Source organism: Plectropomus leopardus, chromosome 24 (assembly GCF_008729295.1).
Source record: "Plectropomus leopardus isolate mb chromosome 24, YSFRI_Pleo_2.0, whole genome shotgun sequence".
NCBI lineage: Eukaryota > Metazoa > Chordata > Actinopteri > Perciformes > Serranidae > Plectropomus > Plectropomus leopardus.
In genome coordinates this window covers 4,510,342-4,533,813 of record NC_056486.1, presented here as the reverse complement: position 1 = coordinate 4,533,813, position 23,472 = coordinate 4,510,342, and the positions used below count along the sequence as shown (strand labels likewise).

At 38.8% G+C, this 23,472-nt stretch overlaps 1 protein-coding gene across 1 annotated transcript in view; it reads left to right on the top strand.

Moving 5' to 3' along the window:
* The window catches only part of LOC121962944 (FERM, ARHGEF and pleckstrin domain-containing protein 1-like), a 71,617-nt gene extending 48,254 nt beyond the window's left edge, over positions 1-23,363 (top strand). Inside the window, exons 11-28 of the mRNA XM_042513283.1 lie at positions 77-145; positions 229-304; positions 1,305-1,515; positions 10,063-10,265; positions 11,557-11,646; positions 14,472-14,605; positions 15,323-15,404; positions 15,561-15,622; positions 15,707-15,882; positions 16,288-16,418; positions 16,569-16,637; positions 16,729-16,818; positions 17,018-17,100; positions 17,259-17,371; positions 20,151-20,305; positions 21,109-21,216; positions 22,243-22,394; positions 22,474-23,363. Coding sequence (XP_042369217.1) covers positions 77-145; positions 229-304; positions 1,305-1,515; positions 10,063-10,265; positions 11,557-11,646; positions 14,472-14,605; positions 15,323-15,404; positions 15,561-15,622; positions 15,707-15,882; positions 16,288-16,418; positions 16,569-16,637; positions 16,729-16,818; positions 17,018-17,100; positions 17,259-17,371; positions 20,151-20,305; positions 21,109-21,216; positions 22,243-22,394; positions 22,474-22,549 — 2,080 coding nt within the window. The 3' untranslated portion in view covers positions 22,550-23,363. The remainder of the gene's footprint in view (positions 1-76; positions 146-228; positions 305-1,304; positions 1,516-10,062; positions 10,266-11,556; positions 11,647-14,471; positions 14,606-15,322; positions 15,405-15,560; positions 15,623-15,706; positions 15,883-16,287; positions 16,419-16,568; positions 16,638-16,728; positions 16,819-17,017; positions 17,101-17,258; positions 17,372-20,150; positions 20,306-21,108; positions 21,217-22,242; positions 22,395-22,473) is intronic.
* The last annotated feature ends 109 nt before the right edge of the window (positions 23,364-23,472 follow it).

Sequence of the window (23,472 nt, the reverse complement as noted above, 5' to 3'; positions counted from 1 at the left end):
AAAGGGAATAACAGGAAACAACCACTTGTCTTTAATTTATTCTTCCTCACCTGCTTGTCTCTCTTTGTACCTGCAGTGGTCGAACCCAGAAGCAAATCATCGACTATGTGAAAGACTCAGAGCTCAAGAAAGTCCCATTTGAGAGGTGAAGCCCCGTCCATTATTTAGATTTTCAAAGAAATAGCAATTATTACGCAAGATTTCATCGGTCCTGTCCTCTGTTTTCAGGAAGCACAGTAAGATTCTGTCCAACAGCAGCATGTCCCCTCAGTCTTCGTCCTTCAGATCGCAAGTGCCAAAAGAGGTAATACACACTTTAAAGAAATACTTCAACCCCAAAATGAGCACTTGTATGTCACTTACTCATCCTTTGTAATGTTGCATTGTTGAAGAAAACTTTTTTTCTCACATGTCCTAAAGATGAACAAAGAATCCAAAAACATGGAAAATATCCATCCTCTCTTCAAAGCCAGACTCCATCGACATAAACAGTAATTTTACCTCGCTGAACAATGCAGCTGCTAGTCTACCGCTGTCTCGCTCACTGAGTTTGTTTGCATTATTGGGGCACTTTGGTGTTTTAAAGTGTGAGTTCAGACTCACCAAAGTCACACAATAACACATCCAATCTAGCTGGTCAATGTAGTGGTAGACCAGCAACTCCTGTGTTCAGCCAGCTAAAATTACTAGTTTTGTCAATGGAGTCTGGCTCTGAAGAAGGCATAGAAAAGTTTTGCTTTCAGTATTCATTTTGGAAGTATTGAGAATATGACTTGATAATGAGTCTCAGATTATACTGCCTGAGTTGTGTGTGAGTTTGTAAAAAGATGTTTCGATGTAGTTTTGCTGTTTTTAAATGTTTGGATTCTTGGTTCACCGTCGAGGCATGCGAGAAAAACTTCTCTTTTTCCCAAATTATTATAAAGGGTGAGTAATTGATATAGAAATAATATTTTGGGGGTTGCAGTATTCCCTTTGTACGAACAGACACTAACCTTTATTCATCCGTAGTGCTGTTTTTATTTGCATTTAATATTCCTTCTAACTTGTCGTACACATCTGCAGATGCTTTGTGTCTGTTTTCATTACTTCCTTCCATCTCTTAAATCTGGAGCTGCTCTGTGGCCAAAAGCACAAAGCTGTTTTTGTCCCGAGCAGCTCTGGGGAATGAATGTGCCTGAATGTGCTTTCTCTTCGCCCTCTTTATTCAAAGTTAGGAATTCAGTTTAACAAGCTCAGTTAAATAAGAGTTTAAAACGCTTCTCCTCAACTGTCGCCCTGTTGCTCTTCTTCCTCATTCACAGAGTGCCATGTCTGTCCAGTTAGCAGACCAGCCCGACTCAACCAGACTGAGCCATCGAGCTGAATGTAACGGCTCAGAGGAGCCGCCAGCGACCACATCAACCACCAATGGCTTCCACGACACACCGGCGGCACCCAGCACCGACCCCATTCAGCCCCGACAGAACCACCACGGCAACGGATCAGCGCCGGACCCGCAGTTCCTCCAACCAGGTCCATCCTGCAGGGCAAACAAAGGCAGCAACTCCTCTATTCCTTACATAGACTGCAGCGACATAGACAGTGAATGTGACGTGACAAAGAGCAGGGCTCCCAGGGGCCACAGCGGGGCAAACGACAGCAATGCGGATGATGGGTGTAATAATAGGAACGGGGGTAGCATTCGCAACGGGGGGCAAACTGGGAGTCTGTTCGGGGTTGTAAATGGGTTCTACCACACCAATCACCAGGGGCTGATGCAGCAGCAGGGTACGAACGGGCTGCAGCAGCAGGGTATGCTGGGTAACAAAATCGCTGTAGATCAGTCTCCGGTGTCTCACAAGTTTAATGGGAATCACGAGCTAACAGATGATGAAATTTTACCCAACGGAGGCTCATTTCACGGTCGCCTCCCGCTCCACAGCACGCTGCTGGATGAAATCTTTCAGGGTCGTGATAAGCGAGGCGTGGCGTTGGGGCGACCTTTAGGAACCGGGACACGTAGTCAGTGCTCCAGCCCGGTGGTTAGCAGCTTCCACCACCGCACAAACTCTCTCAGTCATGCCGAGATGACAAACGGTCAACAGCGCCCACGCTGGGATGACGGCGGGCATTATTTCAGTAAACGTCCAGGAGTCGTTCCAGTGGAGACTCCCACTCCCCCGCCGCCATCCCAGCCTCTGAACCACTACGGTAGCTACTCCCCGATCACAAACCGCACACCGCCACATTTCGCCAAACCGTATCACAACAACAACATGCGAAACCGCTCAGACACTGATCCGTTCATTCTCAGCCAGCTTACGTCCACGCCAATCCATCAGCACGACCTCCATCGCTCCGGGCTACACGGCCAAGCGCCGTGTTCCGCCCCAGTGGAGCGAAGAATGATTATAACCAACGGCAATCACACCGGAAACCTTGTGGTTCCCGGTCAGGCGCGCTCCAACACAGTGCAGCGGTTGTTTGGCCGTCAAGGAAAGCCCGGCAACAGCACGACTCGTAACACTAATCTAAACCATCCCGTCCAAATGATCGACGGGTCGACCAGCAGCGGCACCGACACCAGCGACACAGAGTCGGACACAGGCAGCAGCGCGTATAGCCAGCCGCTAATGTACGGCAATCCTGTCGCTGTCAGCTCCATGAATTCGGTGAACTCGAACGGCGTGAACTCGTCCCCGCTGCCTCTGAGCAAGTTCTCATTCGGGAGTCTGCAGCTGGGGGAGGGGGAGGATGGCGATGGAGAGGAGGAGGAAGGGTGTTACCACTTTAATGAGGAAGATATAGGAGGGCGGGTTTTCAGCTGTTAAAGGGTTAAGATATGCGAGTAGTTTAGTAGTTCACTTTAGACGTAATAACGCACAATAAATATAATCCTGTTATGTACAAATTGTAACATCTCAAATTAGTGTGTTACAGATCAGGGCTGGGCGAGCCGAAGAAAATCTAATTTAAATCCAAATTTCTTGATATTTCGATGATATTGTGAGGTTGACTCTTGGCGCTTTCACAAAATATTTACACAATGAGAATTTTGGTAAATAATCATCAGTTATGTGAATATAACGGTGAGTAATAGAAAAGTCTGGAATATTTTACTTAACTGTAATTTAGGCTTTAAGGGTGCTTTCACATTTAGTTTGGTTCATTTTGGGAAAAAAATGATTACTTTGTTGCATTTTAGTTCTTGTCTGGTTTCTTTACACACTGACTTTTTAGAAGTGGACCAAGAGGCGTACACATGACGTTGTACTGACTGACGGATACATTTTTTACTTCATTCTGCATCATCAGGACCAACGTCTGTAAATCAAATTACAGTGATTAACAGAAGTTTATGCAGCACTTTAACACTTCAGATGTGTTTATTTATGTTCTTTAGTGTCACAGAGAGCTCATAAAGAATTAACTAATGATGAGCATTATTAGTAGGCTAATATTAGGCTGAAAATTGATTGCACAATATGCATAATGACAAACAGGTGGAGACGAGATGAAAAGGGTGGGATCTCTGTCTCACACTTTTTAATGGACTTAATATCTGTGTAAGTGCACATTGTCGGCCACAAGCACAGCAGTTTTAGCAGCTTCTTATCAGGGAAAATTCCCACGCTGACTTGCATAAATGTTACTGTGGTTACCAAATTATTAGCATAAATTATAGCTATACATGACTTTGACGCATGCAGATCAGTTAGGAGATCGTAGTCACATTTCACAATCAACAGATGGATTTATTTACAGTTTACCTTGTTGAAATCATGCTTAAATCACATCTGCTATCATAAAATCTTGTGGTCCCTTCGTTTGCTTTCACACCACAAACGCACCACACTAGACCCGCCTCTAACCTGACGAAACAAAGAAACAGACCTGAGTTTATTTTAACCGAACCAAACATGTAGGACGTGAAAGCACCCTAAAACTAAAAAAGACAGCACTTATGGTATCACAATATGAAGTGTCATATCACATTCATCGATAAAATATTGTTATATTGCCCAGCCCTGTTACAGATAAACTACTGCGTGTAGCTGGTCGTGTGTAATCATCCAGCTACTTAAGTGAAGTCTGAAAACAATCAGTAGCTGACTAATGACATAGGAGAGGTACACAACTGTGAATTGGGATACTCACACTCAGTACGCATGAGGTTAGGAGTATGGAAACATTTTTACACATTTTGTGGGTTTTTTGAATACATACTTTTAGATAAGGTGATAACATGTCAAACATTTCTAAACTCCACGATCCTCATTTTTGTATTGAATTTTGTATGCAAACTGCTGACTTTAGTCTAACTTCAGCAGAAACTTTGGTCTTTTTGTCAGAGGAAGAATGAATCCTAAAAGCCTGGTGGCACTTTGGCCAGGTTTCTGTACACTGAAAGAATCATTTTACTGTAGGTAACCTTCCTAACAATGTGCCATAACTTTAAATTTGTATATTCAGTGTAGATGTTTGTGCAGATGAAAAATACAGATTATGTAGGCAATTTAGGAAATCTGAACGAATACATTCACGTGTAGAATCGTAGTTTTTGTGGGGAAGATAGTTTCTGTATTCCTTCTCGTTTTATTCAAGAATAACGTGATAGCATTGATATAATTCATGTCAGTGGATGAAAGTGGAGAATGTCATATTCTGCTGATTGTAGCTCACTTTTGTAAATGCTCGTTGTTGATTGAAGCGAGAGGTAAATAGATTTTAAAGTGGCATTGATAGCTTGTTCTGAAAGCTGCTGAGTTTCTTGGCCTGAATAGAGCTCTTGTTTGGAATAATGTTTAGTCTCCTAATGTAGCATTTACTCTTAATCACACTTTTATAATTATTTCACTGTTGTCTTGTGCAATAGGAGGGCTTTAAGGTAATAGCTGGAGTTCATTAAGGGACTTTGGTTGAGGTTTAAAGGGGAAAACTTGTTTGTGGTTGTTTGGATTGTGCTAAGGATAAAACGGATTATTGAACTGAGAGATATTCCCTGTTTAATTGTACAGAATGTTCTTAGTAGACGATGAATTGTAGAGTAATTCACTTAACTTGGTAGTTAAACGTGTAAAGCTGTGTGGATCTACCGGAGGAGGAATGCTGTGGCTAGCGGCCGGTCTGCCTTTCTCATTTTGGGCTGAGCTGATTTTCTTCGGAGCACTTTTATCACACTTTCACTTCTGTCCGTCTGTTGTGAGCAACTTGCACTGTAATTTGGATGTTTGTGGTAGAGGGTAGGAATTATCTTTTGTATTTTACAATTAGTGGAAGTATTTGAATAGATTTGCATCACTTAATATGTTAGGGAGAGAATAAAGACCCGAACCTTTTATATTTGTATTTTTGATAATAACTGAAGCTCCGTGTGTTTCTACATTTCTACTGGTGATGCATTCTGGCTTTTTTCAGTCTTTGTTTCTTTCTATGATTCTTTTCTCTTTCTCACGCACACAATAAGCAATAATCAAACACGCCAACCGTCATCCTTAAACACAGCTGTCTGCTTTGCTTGGCTCGGCCCCTGGCATGCACCACAACCACACACACAAAAACCAGGTAGCTCACTCTTATTGTTTTTCACCTGCTTTGGATGCTGTTCTCTCTTCTGTTACTATGCTGTATATTGAAGGCGTGCTGGTGCTTCATTTCAATCACTGTCATTTGCTGGCTGTTTGCTCACTGCTACACACACTTTTTGTTTTCTGTGACAACCTACTAGTATGGAGGACGAAAAATTTGAAGGATGAAAGATGACTAAAGTATCAACAAACAAATAAATGTATAAATAAAAAGAGCAGCAAATAAATACAGGAATAAATAAATATTACAGAAATAAATAAAAGTATGAATAAATACAGGAATAAATGAATAAATTAAAAAAAAGGATATTCAAAAAAGAATCATTAAATATGGCAATCAATATCAGAATAAATTAATTCACTAATCAATTAATAAATGCATAAATAAATACAGGGGTGATTAGAAAAGTATGGAAATAAATTTAAAAAAGAATATATGAATACAGAAATAAATAAATGTATATGTGAATACAGGAATTAATAAATACATACCAAGAAAGGATAAATACATAAATGCATAAATAAATATATGAATTAAGCTTAATAATTAAAAAGGATAAAATAAATATATTTCTGAAATATATTTCTAAATGTATGTATATATGTATTTCTTTGTATTATATTTATTTCTTCATATTTAAGTCATTCATTTCTTTATTCTTGCATTTATTAATACATTTAATGATTAATTAATTTATTGATACTTTTGTCATTTTTCAGCATCCATGCATTAAAAATTACTGTATAGTATGCTGTATATAGCATGCATATATTTCTTAATTTGGAACTATAGTTGCTTATGAAACCATAAAAACATAGATTTAAATGACACATATTGATAACTAATTTCAGGAAACTGAGCTGAATTTCTAATCCCACAGTAAGTCGGGGGAGCCTTGTTGTTCCCTTGAACAGTGATTTAAGGTGTTAAATTTATGACTAGATGTCATCAACATTAAATCATGTGTAGTCACTTTCTGAAGCCAGAAAACCTTTTTTTTCCTCACAGCTATTGCTTCCTCCAGAAACAAATGCTCATGCTTTGTAAATGCACTGTTTTTAAGCATGTTGTGGTGAAAAAACTATTTTTCTTTATTATAAATGCATGTTAACCAGGCGAGCAATGTCGCTGCTTTTCTGTCATTCTGCTCTGTTTTTGCTCACTTCGGTGTTTCTCTCTTGGGGCTCAAAAATGGTTTTGAATGTTTGAGAAGCTTTGGGTGCAGTAAAACATAAATTCAACAACTCTAGGAATGTGTTGGTTTCATGTTTCCCTCTCAACTTCTCATGGGATATTACATCTTTCATGCCTTTTTTTGTCATGATTAATTCAATGCACCCTGTCTTTTTCAAATATTTAGCAACCATTTGTACTTTGCCCCGGGTTTCCTCGCAGTGCATATAACAGACTCAACTCCAGTGTGTCTTTTTAACGGAGAGTGAGAGGGCGAAGGCAGACAGACACAAGTAAAGTTAAGCTCAATGCAAATGTAAGTGCAAAAACAGATATCTTTAAGAGGCGTTTTGAAAGGTGTGAAAGTCTCAGTATTGTCAGAAGATGGACACACACAAACATAAACACAAACACTGGAGCTGAGTCCGTTTCACTGTCACCAAATAGCACTTGCAGCACTCCATTGATGCTTTTTTGTCATTTTAAGGAATTGTACATACAGTAACAGATTGTTAGATTTTGTACTTAATTTGTATGTTAATGAGGTTAATCAACGCCAAATTTTCTAGATTTAAAAGGTAAAATGATGGTAGTTTTTTTCTGTGGTATACATGCTGTGATCAAGTGATCGTAATTAACTCATATCATGCTGCTTAAAGCTAATAATTTAACATTTTGGGAAAATATGATATTTCCCAAAATGTCAAACTCTTTGCTTTAAATTAGAGTATTTAAATGGCATAAGGTGGTGTTTTAGCATCACGTCCTTGCTTCTCTTTCTGTTTACATAACACACTTTTTACTGACTGACAGACTTCTTTTATAGGAATAAACAGGCTTTTTTGGCTGTTTCTGATTTGAAAATGTGGCAACAATTTCGCTGCCATAAAATCACAACAAATACTGAACTTGCAAAGGTGCACAACTGCTGCAAGTCCAGCTGACGAACCGTCAAAAAGTCTCTATATTCCTCACAAAAGAAGGCATTAAAAGGATCGTTTTATCCTTAATGCACACTCTCTATATCGCCTGAATTCACACTTACTCACTGGTTTTCTTTGTCACTCTTGTAACACTTTGTATTCCTGCACACCTGTCTTTTTTATTTCCATTCCAAAACACCAGCTGGATTTTTATTTCTTGTCGCTTCTTTGAGGCTTTATTTCTTTACCCTTCATCTCTCTTTTTAACACTGTAACTGTGTGCACTAGTGTCAATAAAAAACAACCTTGTATGTTCGAAGAAAAGGTACTCCGGGATTTTCTGTAGTGAGAACCGATGTCCAAGCACCCCACCCACGTCCCTTCAACTTGCCTGAACTGTGACCCCTCCCCCTGTTTTGTGGCGTCGTAGCTAGATTGTAGAGTAGCGGTTGTTTGTGATTCGACCTGTTTCTGTCTGTTTCATGTTTGCTGGCTCGTTTTACATGTTCTTTGTCGTAGTAGTTTTTGTTTCCGTATGGTGGCAAGTTCTTTTTATAGCACCCACCGTCACAGATCTGCACTCAGTGGTTGGTTTTACCCATGATCCAGTTTGGTGTTTAACAGTGGACTCTTTGGAAACTTTGCACCTGGGCAAGTATACAGTCACCACTTAGTACCATGTTTGTAGTGACTCTAGCTGTAGTGAAAAGTAGGTTTTTAAAGGTCCCATATTGTAAAAAGTTCAATTTCCATGTCTTTTTTATTTTATATTGTAAATCAGGTGAAGGGGCTATATAAATATATGTAAACACCGCGGAAGTATCAAAATCTGCAGAGAAATGCACACAGACCGTATTCAGAAACTGTGCCTTTAAACAAGCTTGTCAGGACTACCATGAAGTTGTGATGTCACAACTTTACCATATAAAGTAGAAACTGCCGCTACAGTGCCGTTACAGTCATTTAGTTGCTGCAGTGACAGTGCAAATATGTCAGTATTGCAGATGTAAAAGACCCAGAAACACTGACCAATCATAACAGACTGGGCTTTTTCTAGAGGGCTGTATAGAGCGTGAATCCAGGCATATTCAGGCAGAGAGTACAAGAAAATGATTATTTTTTTTTTTTTACATTAAAGCACTTAAATATATTCTCATAGAAACCCAAAGAACAAAAATGAACCTGAAATTGAGCATAATATGGGACCTTTAAAGTAGATTTCAACTACAATCACATCAGATTCCATTAAAAAAAACAGATGAATTTAGGTGTCATATCTGTTGTGCATTGTAAGGGAAATGGGAAAGCTTATTTAGTATTCATGAACTGTCATAATGCAGCAGTTTTTTTACAATGCGCTTAATAGAACAAAACTGCTTTTTTAACCCTTTGAAACCTGAGCAAATTGGCTTGCTTCCTTTCAACAACATGGGAAAAATGGCACAAAAATTAGCAACAAATTAGTACAAAATTAAAGAAATTACCTAATATTAAGTAAATTTTAAAAAAGAAAGAAAGAAAAGTCAAAAACAAAAAACAAATGAAAATGACCTCAAACAAGTGCTAAACGTATTTAGTATTAAATTTCCTTTTTTTCTGTAACATTATTTCAAATGTATAATCAAGATTATAAATATAGTTTTCTGGGCATTTTTTCCATGTTTTATTTAATTTTTAATAATATCTATTAATCCTTCCTGGCTAATTCTCAGATTTCCTTGGCATCTTTTACTTTTTTTTTTTTAGCAGGACATTTCTTGCCAAGTAACTCATTATGTTTTTTTATGTGTTTTAAAGGAAGTCAAACCAATTTTCTCAGGTTTCAGAGGTTCAAATACTTGTGAAAGGCATCTTGATGCTGCACAAGAAAACTGACGTTGCTCCAGGTGTTAAAGGGTCAATATGCAATATGTTCTGGTTCCCCTATAATGCACAGATATGTCTTGCATATAAAACAGCTTGTAAAATCCATAGCTCCGTACTAACATACTTACTATTTGCTATATTTTTTCCATCTTTTGAGTCTCTTTTACTGTTTATTAACCATGTTTTAGATGAGAATCCAAATAGAGAACTAGAGTAGATGTAGCCTCCTGAAGAGTTGAGCGATTGTAGAATTTTTGTCATGTGGCGACCTGCCTGAGCATGACAGCTGTCCTGTGGTTTATGATAGATTGGGTCGCAAAACCTTGAAATTCATCACCTTGCACGCTGGTTACATTTAGAAGAATAATTTTGGGATCTTCTTTGAATATAGGAGCCGTTTTCTTCACTGAAAATTAAATGATAAGGAAGTTTGCATTGAATTTCATGAATACAGTATCTCACTCTCTGTTGTATTCTTGTCCCCGTCTCCCTCCACACTCTATTTTTCTGTTTTCCTCTCCTCTTCCAGAAAGTCCCGGTTCAGAGGACTCCCCAGGCGGAAGTCCCCATGTGGTAGTTAACGGGAACGGCTCTGTGAATGGACAGGGGATGGGCGGCATCGGTGTCCTGGGTCAAAGTCCTGAGGGTCGGCAACTATCGCCTCTCACCAGCCCGCTGCTAACTGATGCTGGATGTGTCCGCAATGATGATGAAGAGGAGGCGAGGAGGAAGGTAGATATAAATTTCAATATTTCAACTTTTATTTATTTCTAACCTACTCTTGTATTTATAATCAGCACACTTGTAGTATGACGCACATATTTTTACATATTTTATATTTTAGTTATATTTGTAGATTTTTCTTACACTGTTATATTTATATTTTCTGTTATATATTGTGGCATTATGCACATTTTCTTGCATACTTCTTTTATCTATATTCGTTTATTTTCTCTATGTCCACAATATATGAGCAACTGTAATGTCTCCCAGTTCCCCACAGGGATTAATTAAGTATTCTGTATCTGAATTTTAAAAAAAGAAGAAAAAAAAAGGGAAACCTTGATGTATAAAACATCTAAGAAATGGACTAATAAAGAATTTATCAGGAGCTTATTAAAGTGGTGGACAGATGGATCGATATCTGTCTATCTTTTATCTTTTCTTTATCTTTTTTTTCCATTGTTAACAAAAGTTTCTCCATTTTTTCAGCAACTTTTTTTTAACATAAGTGCAAAAAATAATGGCACAGTATATGAAAAAAGAGCAGTTCCAAACAAGACAATTATAAATTGCTAAACAAAAAGCATGATCTTTAGGGTAAATTGTTAGTGCTTCAGATTAGTACAGGGGAAATCAAAGTGGCAAAATTAGGCTATAGTTGGTAACTTATGAAAATAACTTTTGTGATATTTGCTGAAACTGCCATTACATCCAGACAGTAGCAACATAAAGCAATGACACACAGCTAAGCATAACATGCAGAAAAAAAACAGCATATAGACAGAAGCAGAGATAAAATACAAGAATCATAATGTAGACCTTAATAAAATGTTAAAGATGCAGTTACGGGTTAACAGTATGTCCGTATGCACTAAAACAGACTATGCACCACTAAGTTAGACATGTTGTTACTAAAATAGATATTTCATACATACCAATTCAGAGCTGGTTGCCTAGCAACAGACAGAAGACATAATGCAAGTTAGCATCAGCAGTATCGTAACATTGTTGTGATACAAAGCTAATTGAAAAATCGGCAAAGTATCCCTTTAACATCAGGGTAAATTTAAGTGTTGAGGCATATGATTTTACATTGGATTAGACCATTTTTGGCACATATGTACAAAAAAATGTGCCCACAGAAGAATATTATCCCATAGATTATTGTTAACTTCTTCTCCCATATCCCGCTCCTGTGGTGTTTTGACTGAAAAGAGAAAATATAATATTCTCTCCATGTTAGGCAAAACCTTTTGATGTTGGGGTGGTAATAAAAAAACATCTTCCTGTTTTTGTCCAGAAGTTTCCTACAGACAAGGCCTACTTCATCGCCAAGGAGCTGTTGACCACAGAGCGGACCTACCTCAAAGACCTGCAGGTCATCACAGAGGTAAGGAGGACGCATGTCTACTTTCATGTCCATGCTAACTGCTCGTCTGTTCTCAACCAGCTGAGAGAGAGAGAGAGAAATCTTTGAAAAGCCATCTGTGTTAAAACCAGGAGCTTGTCTGGCCGAGCGTAAACACATCCTCCAAAGCACACAGCCCAAGAGAAACAGAGAGCCAAGGTTGGTCTCTTTAAAGCTGTGTTGCTGGAATAGTGAGTCACAGCTGGTTATTTCAGTTTTCAGAGTCGGACGTTTGGAGCCAGAGCTGGCCTTTTAAAAGCTTATGACTTTGGACAGTGAGTCAGAGTTAATTTGTGCTGGAATCACGGTACGAATTTGGTGTTTTTACAGCTTAAATGTTGGGAAAATTCAACCAAAATCACAAGCTGATGGCCTTTTCTGTCAAATGACGTTAATATTATATAGGGGTTACTGGAGCTGCCCTGTTTTATTCACATCCCGAAAATGGGCTTTTCTGTGCATTTAGTTTGGCCCACAACGTAAAACTGGGGTTCAACATCTGACACTTTGAGCATTTTTCTTGTGCAGTTACTTGTGTTTTTTAAGTGACACTCTCTTTTGTTTTTCGTGCTATAATTCACGTCCTCTTTAAAGAAACTTGCAGCCTGTTTGTTCTCTCAGACTATTAGCTCGCAGCGTTTTAGTTTACAAGCAAAACCACTCAAATTAACACACAGGAAAAACTCTGCATGCATAAATACAACATCTGCATTTTAAATCTGGTCTAGCTTAATGTGGGTCAGACTGTCTTTGCTGTTTATGTGATTCAGCTTTTACTGTCTGTTACTAACAAACAAGGGAAAATCAGCAGCAGGAGGGCAATAAATAGAGATCCCCACATGTTTAAGGGTCAGTGTAATGCTTGCCACTTTAATTTTCCACTTTAAAAATGAAAATTAGAACACTGGAAAATCAAATTAGATTTTCTTGAATTACATTTTTTGTTTGTCAGATAATTTTCTCGCCCTCTCTGGCAGCACAGCACACAAATAGAAATAAAAGTCTGATTTTCACTTTCTCACTTTTCTCTTTTTCTATCCAATATTTCACAAAACATTAAAAAAAAAACTTGAATTGTGAAATATTGGATGAAAAAAAGAAAGCTGAGAGATGGAAAATCAGAGTTTTATTTCTTTTTGTGTGTTGTACTGCCTGAGAGGGTGAGCTCTATGTGCCTTTCTCTTCTTAAATAGGATACTAGAAAAACAAATTTAAAATCTTATTTCTACATTGATCTGACAAATGAAAAACAGAATTACAAGCAAAATGAATTTGATTTTCCAGTTTTCTCATTTTCCTTTATAATGTGGAAAATTGAACTTGTAAGCATTAGACGGACCTTTAGGCACCTGCCTGCATCACCTGAATATGAAGAAGCTGACCTCTGACCTTGCTGTGGAAGGAAAAATATCATATTTCCCCTTTCTCAAGTCTTTTTCACCCTCTCAGCTCTTTTTCTTCCCAACAGTAGTTTCCACCCGCCTTTGATGTGGCAGGAAGGCGTGCGCTGGCGCTTTTTTAAAACCTCTTAAATATTTTCTTTGGCTGGCACCGCTCACAACCTTCCCTCCCTCCTTCCTCCTCGTCTCTCCCCTCGCTGTCACCCTCCCTCTCTGCCTGCGGCTCCTTCTGTGAAACAGCTGGCCGGCCTCCTGTCCGAAGCCGTCATAATCGTGTGCGATTTACTCTGAAGGGGAATATAACACCTCTGTGTCAGGGGTTGAAGTGCAGTCGCTCAGGGGGCAGGAGGGTCACAGTGTGTGTGTGTGTGTGTGTGTGTGTGTGTGTGTGTGTTTGTGAGATGATGGTTGTCCCCGCTGCAAACAAATGGCATTGTGCTTTCAAGTGAAATCACTCGATCTGACCCCCCGACCTGCTGTTCAGGCATCTGGTGGGATCAAACCAGCACTGTGTGTGTCCGTGTGTGTGTGGCTCCTCATATATGTCACTTGCTGTCACTGTCTGTGTCTGCTTTTGGGGAGATTTAGATGAGTTATGATCAAATTTAAACTTCATTCATGTGATTTTTAACCCCAAAAGATCTTGTACATAGTATATTAATTTGTTTTAAAGCATAATTTCATTGCACAGGTGTAGTTTTACCTCAGCAACTTATTATTATTTTATCATAGATTATTCTGGCAAGTATTTTCTCAGTTAATGATTAATTATTTGGTCTATAAATATGGTAAATGGACCTGTACTTGTATAGCGCCTCTCCAGTCTTCTGACCATTCAGCACACAAACACACACACTTTCATACACCGGTGGCTGAGGCTGCCCTGAAAGGTGCCTCCTGCTGCTCAGTTAACCATTCACACACACTCTCTAAGCAACTTGAGGTCTTCGGATACTTTGACATGCAGACAGGAGGAGCTGGGGATCAAACAACCGATCTTTTGATTTGTGGACAATCCACTCTACATGGAGAGCCACTGGAAATTATGAAAAAACTGTATAATTTCTGAAACTCTTTGTGTCTTCTTCAAATAATTATTTTATTTTATTTTATTTATTTATTTATTTTTGGTCTGACAAACTGTCAGAACCCCCCAGCCAAAATATCACAGTTTCTAATGTCACATTGTAGCAGTGTAGATATTTGTCGATTTTGTTTGCACGTCACTTCCCTTAAAGTCTCACAGATAAACACTAAAACATAAACTTTTGGTCCAGATAGGAAAATTGAAATATCAGATAAAACTTTTTTTAATCATATTCTTGCAAGCGATGCATTTTTTCTGTTTTTCCACAAGCCTACATTTGAAATCAATGTTGTATGTCTGTCTGTTTGTGTCTGTTGTAGTCCTTCCAGAGCGCTGCGGGAAAAGATGAGTCCTTCCCAGACTCTGTGAAGAGCTTGATCTCCGCCAACTACGATCCCATCTACAAGTTCCACCAGGGATTCCTCAAAGAGGTGGAGCAGCGGCTGGCACAGTGGTCAGTGTCTGTCTGTTCCTCATTCAGAAAACCAAAAGTTTGTTACATCTCCATGGTGACAGAAAATGATTACAGACATGAGCATCTACAGCATGGCTCATAACGCGAGCGCCTACATTTAAACGCACCTACATACTGTTTGTAAATACACATAAGAGCATTTATTCACATACAACTCAGCTGCAGAGCGAGTCAAGGCTGCAAAAAGTTCATTGTAAAAGGAAAAATAGGGTGCTTTAATTTGACTTTGCATGAGAACTTAATGTACAAAGTCCTCATTTCCTCCTATGGGAATCCCGTCTGTTATTTCTGTAATGACACACACACACACACGCACACACACACAAACCTTGTTTTTGGAGAGGGCCCAAGGACTTGCTGGTAAAATGAATGGGATTGTGGGAATCCAGTGAAGATTTTCCAGTTGTGTGGTGGAAATGCAGCTGTAGCCTGACACCTAGTGGTTGTAACTTGTTACTGCATGTGAAAGAAGCTACGTCTGTGTGTGAAAGCAGTGTAGTTGTTTTGTGTGCCTTTGTTGTGATTTTGTGTCTTTTTTTGTTCTTTTTTGTCTTTATGTCATAATTTTGTGTTTCTTTTTGGTAATTTTTCATCTTTCTTTGCTAATTTTGTCTCTTTTATGGTTCATTTTGTGTCTTTTTATGGTCATTTTGAGTCTTTTTGGATCATTTTGTGTCTCAATTTTCTCTTGTTTAGGGAGGGTCGCTCTAACGCCCACATTAAAGGAGACTATCAACGAATTGGTGACGTTCTCTTGAAGAACATTCAGGGTCTGAGGGTAACTAAAACTCACTTTTATTCCTTTTTTTGCACCACAAAGCTCTCGTGTAAGATTTGAAAAAGTTACAGACACCCTCTTTGTGAAATAAGTCCCTCCTCTCTCTGTTTATTATCTATATATAATTATTTTTTCTGTCTATTTTTGCCTGTGCAGCAGCTGATAGTTCATCTTCAGAAACATTCAGAGTGCCTGGTTGAACTGGAGCGAGCCGTCAGGTATGCAAACAGAAACTCTAACATTAATACCAAGCCTCAGAGGAGCTTTTTTTAAAGACAACGCTTTCTTCTGGTCTTCCTCAGGTCCGGTCGGAAGGCGGAAGCTGTGTGTCGAGACTTTGAGCAGCAGAGAGTTTGCTACCTTCCCCTCAACATCTTCCTCCTCAGGCCTCTGCACCGCCTGCTGCACTACAAACTCATCCTGGAGCGGCTCTGCAAGCACTATCCGCCGACCCACGACGACTTCAGGGACTCTAGAGGTACATGTCAGGGTTCCCACTGATCCTTAAAAGTCTAAGAAGGCAATAAACTAATTCATCTAAAAATAAGGCCTTAATTGGCATTAATATGTCTTAAAATTAATCTTTCAGAAGTCTTGAAAATGCCATAATAAATCATTATTAAAAAGTTGCATAGTCTCATAAAAGCTGCTCATGTCTGATATTTTTAAAATTTACTGAATTCCTACCACATTAACATCACGCAATTTTGTTTATTGTAAAACTGGTCTTAAATTTAAGTCCAAGTGGCATTAAAATTATCTTGAAAAGTCTTAAATCTAACCTGCTTTAAGCTGTAGGAACACTGCATATGTACCTTCAGTGTATGTGAAGCTAAATCTGTTTTGTTTTTTTTAATCATCTTTTCATCTTCCTTAACTTTAGCGGCTCTGGCGGACATCTCTGAGATGGTGCTGCAGGTCCAAGGCACCATGATGAAGATGGAGAACTTCCAGAAGCTTCTAGAGCTGAGGAAAGATCTGACCGGCATCGAAAACCTCGCCATCCCCGGGAGGGTTAGACTCACATTTATTTCTCTGATAGAGAGGAAACTTTATTAAAATAGTTAGTTTCCATGTTTGAGGTGTAAAATACTGCCACGACCTGCAGAATTCTGCTAATTTCTAGATTTTTTGCTTCCTCTCTCTTTGTTTTTTAACTTGCAGGAGTTCATCAGGCTCGGCTGCCTCAGCAAGCTCTCAGGGAAGGGCCTTCAGCAGAGGATGTTCTTCCTGGTACGACACTTTAGCTGCTTTTCAAAGTGAATCTAATATCTGCAATGGCAAAAAAAACTTACTTCCACTTCTTTTCTTCCTCCCTCTTCAGTTCAGTGATTCCTTGGTGTACACCAGTCGAGGAATGACTCCGTCCAATCAGTTTAAAGTTCACGGCCAGCTGCCCCTGTATGGCATGACGGTACGTGACCTTAACAACATGCTTTTTTTAAGCAATTTGAGTCATTTCAGGCACTGTGCTGGAAGTTTTAGGGGGAAATTGTGTTTTATTTAGATATATTTGCTCCCCGTGTTGCTGTAAGAAGATGTTGTGGAATGTGTTTACATGACCAAATCTAGGATTGATAAAATCGACAGCTAAGGAGTGTTTGTTTTTCCAGATCAGAGAAAGTGAGGAGGAGTGGGGAGTCCCTCATTCATTCACCTTGTTTGGGCAGCGCCAGTCTGTGGTGGTGGCAGCCAGGTATACATGAAAAAACACATAATACGTGTATTTTGTAACATAATAGTAATGATACAGTTGTAGTTTGTATTTCCACAACATGCAGATACATAAAGAACCATTTTCACGTTCAGTCTTGATCTGAATTTCTCTCTTTGTTCTTCTCTGTCTGCGTCCAGCTGTGCGTCAGAGATGGAGCGGTGGGTGGAGGACATCAGGATGGCCATCGACCTGGCGGAGCAGAGCAGCAGCTTAAACTCCGACCTGCTGTCCACCAGCCTCACTGACAACAGTAAGTCTGCCTGCGACTGTCAATCAATGCATGTATGTGTGAAAGACTTACAGTGGAGTCAGTGTCAGTTTGTGGATTTCAAAGACACAAAATAAGACTGTGAATAATTGTTTTAAAGTACATTATCTAGATTTTTATTTTATATTCTTCTTTTGATACATAACACATTTGCTGGCCACTTTTTTAGGAACACTTACACATTATAGGTTTCATAAAATTAAATGTTAGTGCTGATAAGATTGTGTTTTGTGAATTCCTTCTCTAGTTTGAAAGTAAGATGTGTTTTTTAGGTTTGTACTTGTTGTTTTTTGATAATACAGACGCGTTAGACATGTAATGTTGGAGCGACTTATAGCTCACCCTGTGCAGGTTGAGGCCTTTGCCTCAAAATGTCACTCGAATTAAGATGTCCTGACCAGTAAGAGGCTGAAAATGACCACAAAGAGACACAAAATGATCAAAATAGACACAGAATTACCACAAAGAGACACAAAATAAACAAAAAAACCCACACAAAATGACAAAAAAACCTAGAATTACCACAAAGATACACAAAATGAACAAAAAAACACACACAAAATGACAAAAAAAAACTAGAATTACCACAAAGATACACAAAATGAACAAAAAAACACACACAAAATGACAAAAAAAACCTAGAATTACCACAAAGATACACAAAATGAACAAAAAACACACAAAAATACTGTGGGCACAAAATTACCACAGAGAGACACAAAATGCCCTCGAACAGACACGGCTCCTAGACCTGATCTGTGACACTTGCCCTGATTAAAAATACCAGAGTCAGGTAACTGTCTTTCTAAATGTCCATTTTCTCGCAGTTTTTTTTTTTTTGAACCATCATTCCCAAAAAACTACTTCCCCCCCAGACTTCACTGAATCATCACAGTATCGCAGACTGTCTGAGACCCTGTGGGAACCAGAAAGTCCCGCCGTAAAAAGCCCCACAGGAGGAGTTATTTACGGAAATATTTCTACATGGGATTCGTCACCCACAATGTCTTTCCTTGCCAAAATGTCCCAGCTGAGGTTAATGTGACAGAGAGTGGACCGTCCCACAGAGTCAGGATATATTTCAATCCTTTCTTCTCCCTCGAACTCGACAGACGGCTGCTGTCAGCGCCTCATGAATAATCTCACTGAATTGTTCCAGGTGGTCTTTCATCATATTTTTTAATGTCACCTGATATATGTAGGTCCAGGCACCAGCTGTCAGCCCCTTTTCTCTGCTTCTTTTTTCGCTCGTTCTTTATCATAAACGCCTGTCAGGTTGTTCAATGAGGCCTCCACCTGCTGACCTTTGCTTTGACATCTCCGTTGTGTCATTTTTAACTCTGTTAAAGAGTATTGACTTACACGTTACAACAAAAGGCCTTTTCCCTCCATTTGGTCCAGACTGTATTGAAATTGCTTTGATCACTATTTTGGTGCACCACTTTGTTCTGTATGACAGATCTGCAGCCATGTGTAATCCGATAATGTAGGACTGCAGGAACTAGTAGTGTTATCTATTAAAGCCAGATTATTGTTACAAAGTTACATCCAAGTCTTTAGCATCAGCAGCCAGGTAAAAACCCAAAGCAGGGGGCCCAAACCAAGCGTAATATTTCTAAGTGTAGTTGTCCAGTTTCAATCTCCCCCTCCAGCTGCAACCAGTTAAACTCCAGAACATCAGCTGCTTATGAAAAACAAAAGAGGCTTCAGGATGTTTCAGAGCTTTTTCTCGGGAATTTTGTGGTCAACACTTTGGCATTAACTTCTGTGGCGACATTTGTGAAGATAAAAGGAGTTTTTAATTAGAAAAAACACAATGTATCTGTCAGTATATCAAAAACACAGAGGGTATTATATTTTAAAGACTAATTGTGTTAATAGTATCTCATAAAAGTGATTTATCTTCAAGCCAATAATGTTGAAATATCTATCGGCTTTCTTTTCTTTAGCCTTTAAAGTCATCATGAAGACTCTACTCTCTCTCTTTTTTAATTTCTCTTTTTTGGGAAATTTGCAGTTCATTAACCAACATGTGAAATAATTCCAGTATCATCTCCCCGCCCCTCAATAATAAACAATATAAAACATAAACACATAACAGAGTTAAAACAGCCTAATATTCCAGATTTGATTCAAACCAAGTTATGAATTCTCCCGGTCAGTTATTTGGGGAAGATTGTTAGAGTTGGTAAGAAAAGGCAACATTTGAGAAAATAAAGAAATGAAACAATAAAAAATAAATAAAAAAATAAAATAAATGAAATGAAATCACATAAATAAATAAATCATAAAACATAAATAATAAAGATCCGTTTCTGATGAAAAGCTTATAGGATGTATAAAGTCTTAATAAGTGTTAAAAAAGTTATCTTTCATTATCAAGATTTGCTTCAAATGATGTTATGAATTCTCTCAGTTGGTTATTTTGGTTAGATATTCTTAGATTTTAAGAAAAAAGCAAACATTTGTTGTTTTTAAATGTGTTCTACAGATTAGGGCAACACAATATATCATTTTGTAAATTGTCATGGTAATGTGCAAAAGCACTGGATGATATGGGGGGAAAAAATCACAATATCTTGAATATCAATATCAATATAAAATACCGTTATATCAATATTGCAGTGGTATCGTAGGATTTACTACTATTTACTACTATTTACTACTAATATTTACGCAATGAGATTTTTAAAGTAATTTCACCCGGTGATGTCAGAGTTTCTTTCTAACCTGCACCTTTTAACTCCCCGTCGTTCCCCAGAGCTTTCCGAGGACGGTGGAGCCGAGTCTGAGGACGAGCTCTGTGGCTCACGCTCGTCTCTGGAGCGCCAGGGTCACCGTGGTAACACCACCGTGCACGTCTGCTGGCATCGCAACACCAGTGTGTCCATGGTGGACTTTAGTGTTGCTGTGGAGGTACCGGACTGTGTCTCTTTAACCGTCTTCTCTCCAAACGTCACACACCTGTTTCCTTTCCCAAGTCTTACAGCTGTGGAGTCCAGTCTCATGTCCAGTGTGTTGTCTGTCCTCTTCTCCAGAGACAAAGGACCATTGCTTCAATGTCCTTTTGTCTTTCTTCCCTCTCATGTCTGTGTTTTTGTCCTTTTTCTCTCTTCTTTATCTGTTCCTCATTATGTCTCTTCATCTTCCATTTGTTTGTTTGTCCATTTCGTCATCTGTCCATCCACTAGAGGACAGTAATAGTGCCGACAGTGAGTTGCTGAGGCCCCTCAGCAGCCTTCAGGGGCCCCTGTCTCTCTCTGTGGTTTGCTGGAACAGAAAACACAGCCTGTCGTTTAGTGACACCTGCTGGAGCAGAGAGGTACTGCAACAGCCGCAGCTCCTGAGGATTTATTGACTCCAATGTCTCAAAAATACACAACGAAGCTTCTGATAGATAGAGACAACTAAATTTTACTGGACTTACTAGTAACAAGAACACCGGATATTTAATATTCCACAAGTTTCATTGTGCCAAACCTCCTGTGAAACAAATTAAATGTGAAAGAAAGTTTTCTAAATGTATGTATCCTTGATTTAATCTCATTGGATTTTTTAAAAATTGTTATATTTTATGTCCTGGTCTTGCATGAGTGTAAAACGGATTTTTCTTTCCTGTCTGTCTTCCACATTTCTAACATTTGAATGATATCAGTTATTTGTTTAACCTTATTTAGCCTTGTACGTCTTTTGTTGACTCAGTTTTCTCATTTTTCCAGAACCAGCTGTCAGGTAACCTGCTGAGGAAGTTTAAGAACAGTAACGGCTGGCAGAAACTCTGGGTGGTCTTCACCAACTTCAGCCTCTTCTTCTACAAGTCACACCAGGTCAGATATACACACAGAAACAACACAGGAGTTAAAGGAGCAATGTGTAGGATTTATCAGCAAGTCTCCTCCTCTGTAGAACAAATGAACCCGGTGATTTAAACTGCTAAAAACACTCAATAAAGTAGTTTGACTCTTAAAACATCAGTTTTCTTCTGACACTGTTGTTGCAGCTGCTAACTGTGGTGACCAACGCAAAAACATGAATGTCCCTGTCTAGAGACGGTGTTTAGTTTGTCCGTTCTGGGCGACTGTAGAACAACATTGTAGATATAAAAAGCTCATTCTAATCTGAAGCATTTCTTTGAGAGTGGGGTCAATTTGCAAATTATTTGTAATTATTTGTAAATATACACATGCAGCATGAAGATAATTAGTGCATTTATAAAACTCATACAGACACCGCTCTCCTTCAGGATTTTTAAACTCAAAAATGAGAAAAAAAGGTAAAAAAAAAACACAAAACAAAACCTAAGACAATGGATCCTACATTCAACTGATAACAAAAATCTGCAATTGTCATTACACTGTTGTTTTCTCCGAAATTTGAATAAAAAGGCTTTTTTCAAAACTTTTTATGTAGGTATCATATAATACAGAGAAGATGTGAAAAAAAAATTCACATACTTTCCATATTTTGCTCTTTTCATGTTCATCTTCAACACTATCAAGTATTTATTCCGTGGTTATATTACTTCCCATAAAGTACTCAATAATCAGAATATACCTCCCACTTTGCTGTTTACAGTCTAAAAAAGAGCACAAGAAATATACAAGTATGAAAAAACTAATAATAAAAAAAATCTATACTCCAGTTAAAAACTTTGGTTATTTTAAGGTCACAAAAACATTTAAATTCTTACTTTCAGGTGATTATACACCAAAGAAAAAAACATTTCTCATGCTCAATTTCTGCCAAAAGATCCCCGAAATCCTACACACCGGACTGATCAGAAAAAGCGACTGAGTGGAAACACGTTAACATAAAGATGATTATTGAGGATTTCATGTGTCTCTGGCTCGCAGGACGACTATCCTCTGGCCAGCCTCCCTCTGCTGGGCTACTCCGTCACCGTCCCGTCCGAGTCGGAGAACATCCACAAAGACTACGTTTTCAAACTCCACTTCAAGTCCCACGTCTACTACTTCAGATCAGAGAGCGAGTACACCTTTGAAAGGTATTTTGGGTGTGACAAACTCAATAAAACAATCTCGAAAAAGCAACAATGTTCTTCACTAATATTTACTTTGTCTCAGGTGGATGGAGGTGATCCGCAGCGCCACCTGCTCCGCCAGCCGCTCGCTGCCGAGCACCAGGAAAGACCTTTACTGATGAATGTGCTCAGAGAGACTCACCTGGGTGAAGATCTGGACTTCAGACAGCACAAACACCAGACAAAGACTCCTTATAGACACAGAATCACGACTAATACCTCTGAGCAGTCGATTCACACACAGAGGTCCTCCCACTTCACCTCCTTTCACCTCTTATTGCACCACTCCTGTCTGATCACAGATGTCTGTGACGTAATTCATGATCTTATTTTCTTTCTCCAAACCGGCAGCACAAAGTCTCGCCGGCAACATTTTTCTTTTCTGACTGTTTGTGTTTGTGTTTGTGCCATTGAGCGTCGTTCACGTGCACACACGGAGGAGGATTTTATCTTTATGATGAACCTGAATGAAAAAGATTTACCAGAAGTATTTGGGACACTGAAGCATGAGATTGTGCACCGTTGTGTTTTTGTATTTTATACGTTTCCTTGGTAAATAAGATCTAAGCCAGGATTTTGTACTGTGTGCATGTGAACTCACTAGCTGACGACAGTGCTTTCTATACGTAATAATTCGATTTATTCAATGTGACGCCTGTTTGGACACAATAAGAAAACATCTGTCTTTTTTCCTTTTTTAAGGTGACTTTTTGTACAGTACTTTGATACACTGTGAAATGTTCTTGTTTTCATGATTTCTTGTACGTTTTGCTTATTTTAAAGTATAAATGATTTCAAAACTGCTTACAACGCCAACGGAGATTTCACTGGTCTGTTTGCCAAATACCCTCTTCTTCTGTACTCCTCTAGTTTTCTGGACTTTACTATTCTGAATAAAGATGAGAAAAATTGTGTTCATATGAAAAAAACAGACACTGACGTCTTTTGTTTTCATCTCTAGTTTTTTTTGGAGACACAACCCGAGATGAGAAGAGGACAACACAGCACACGGAGGAAGATCTTGTTTTTCAAGTAAAAACTC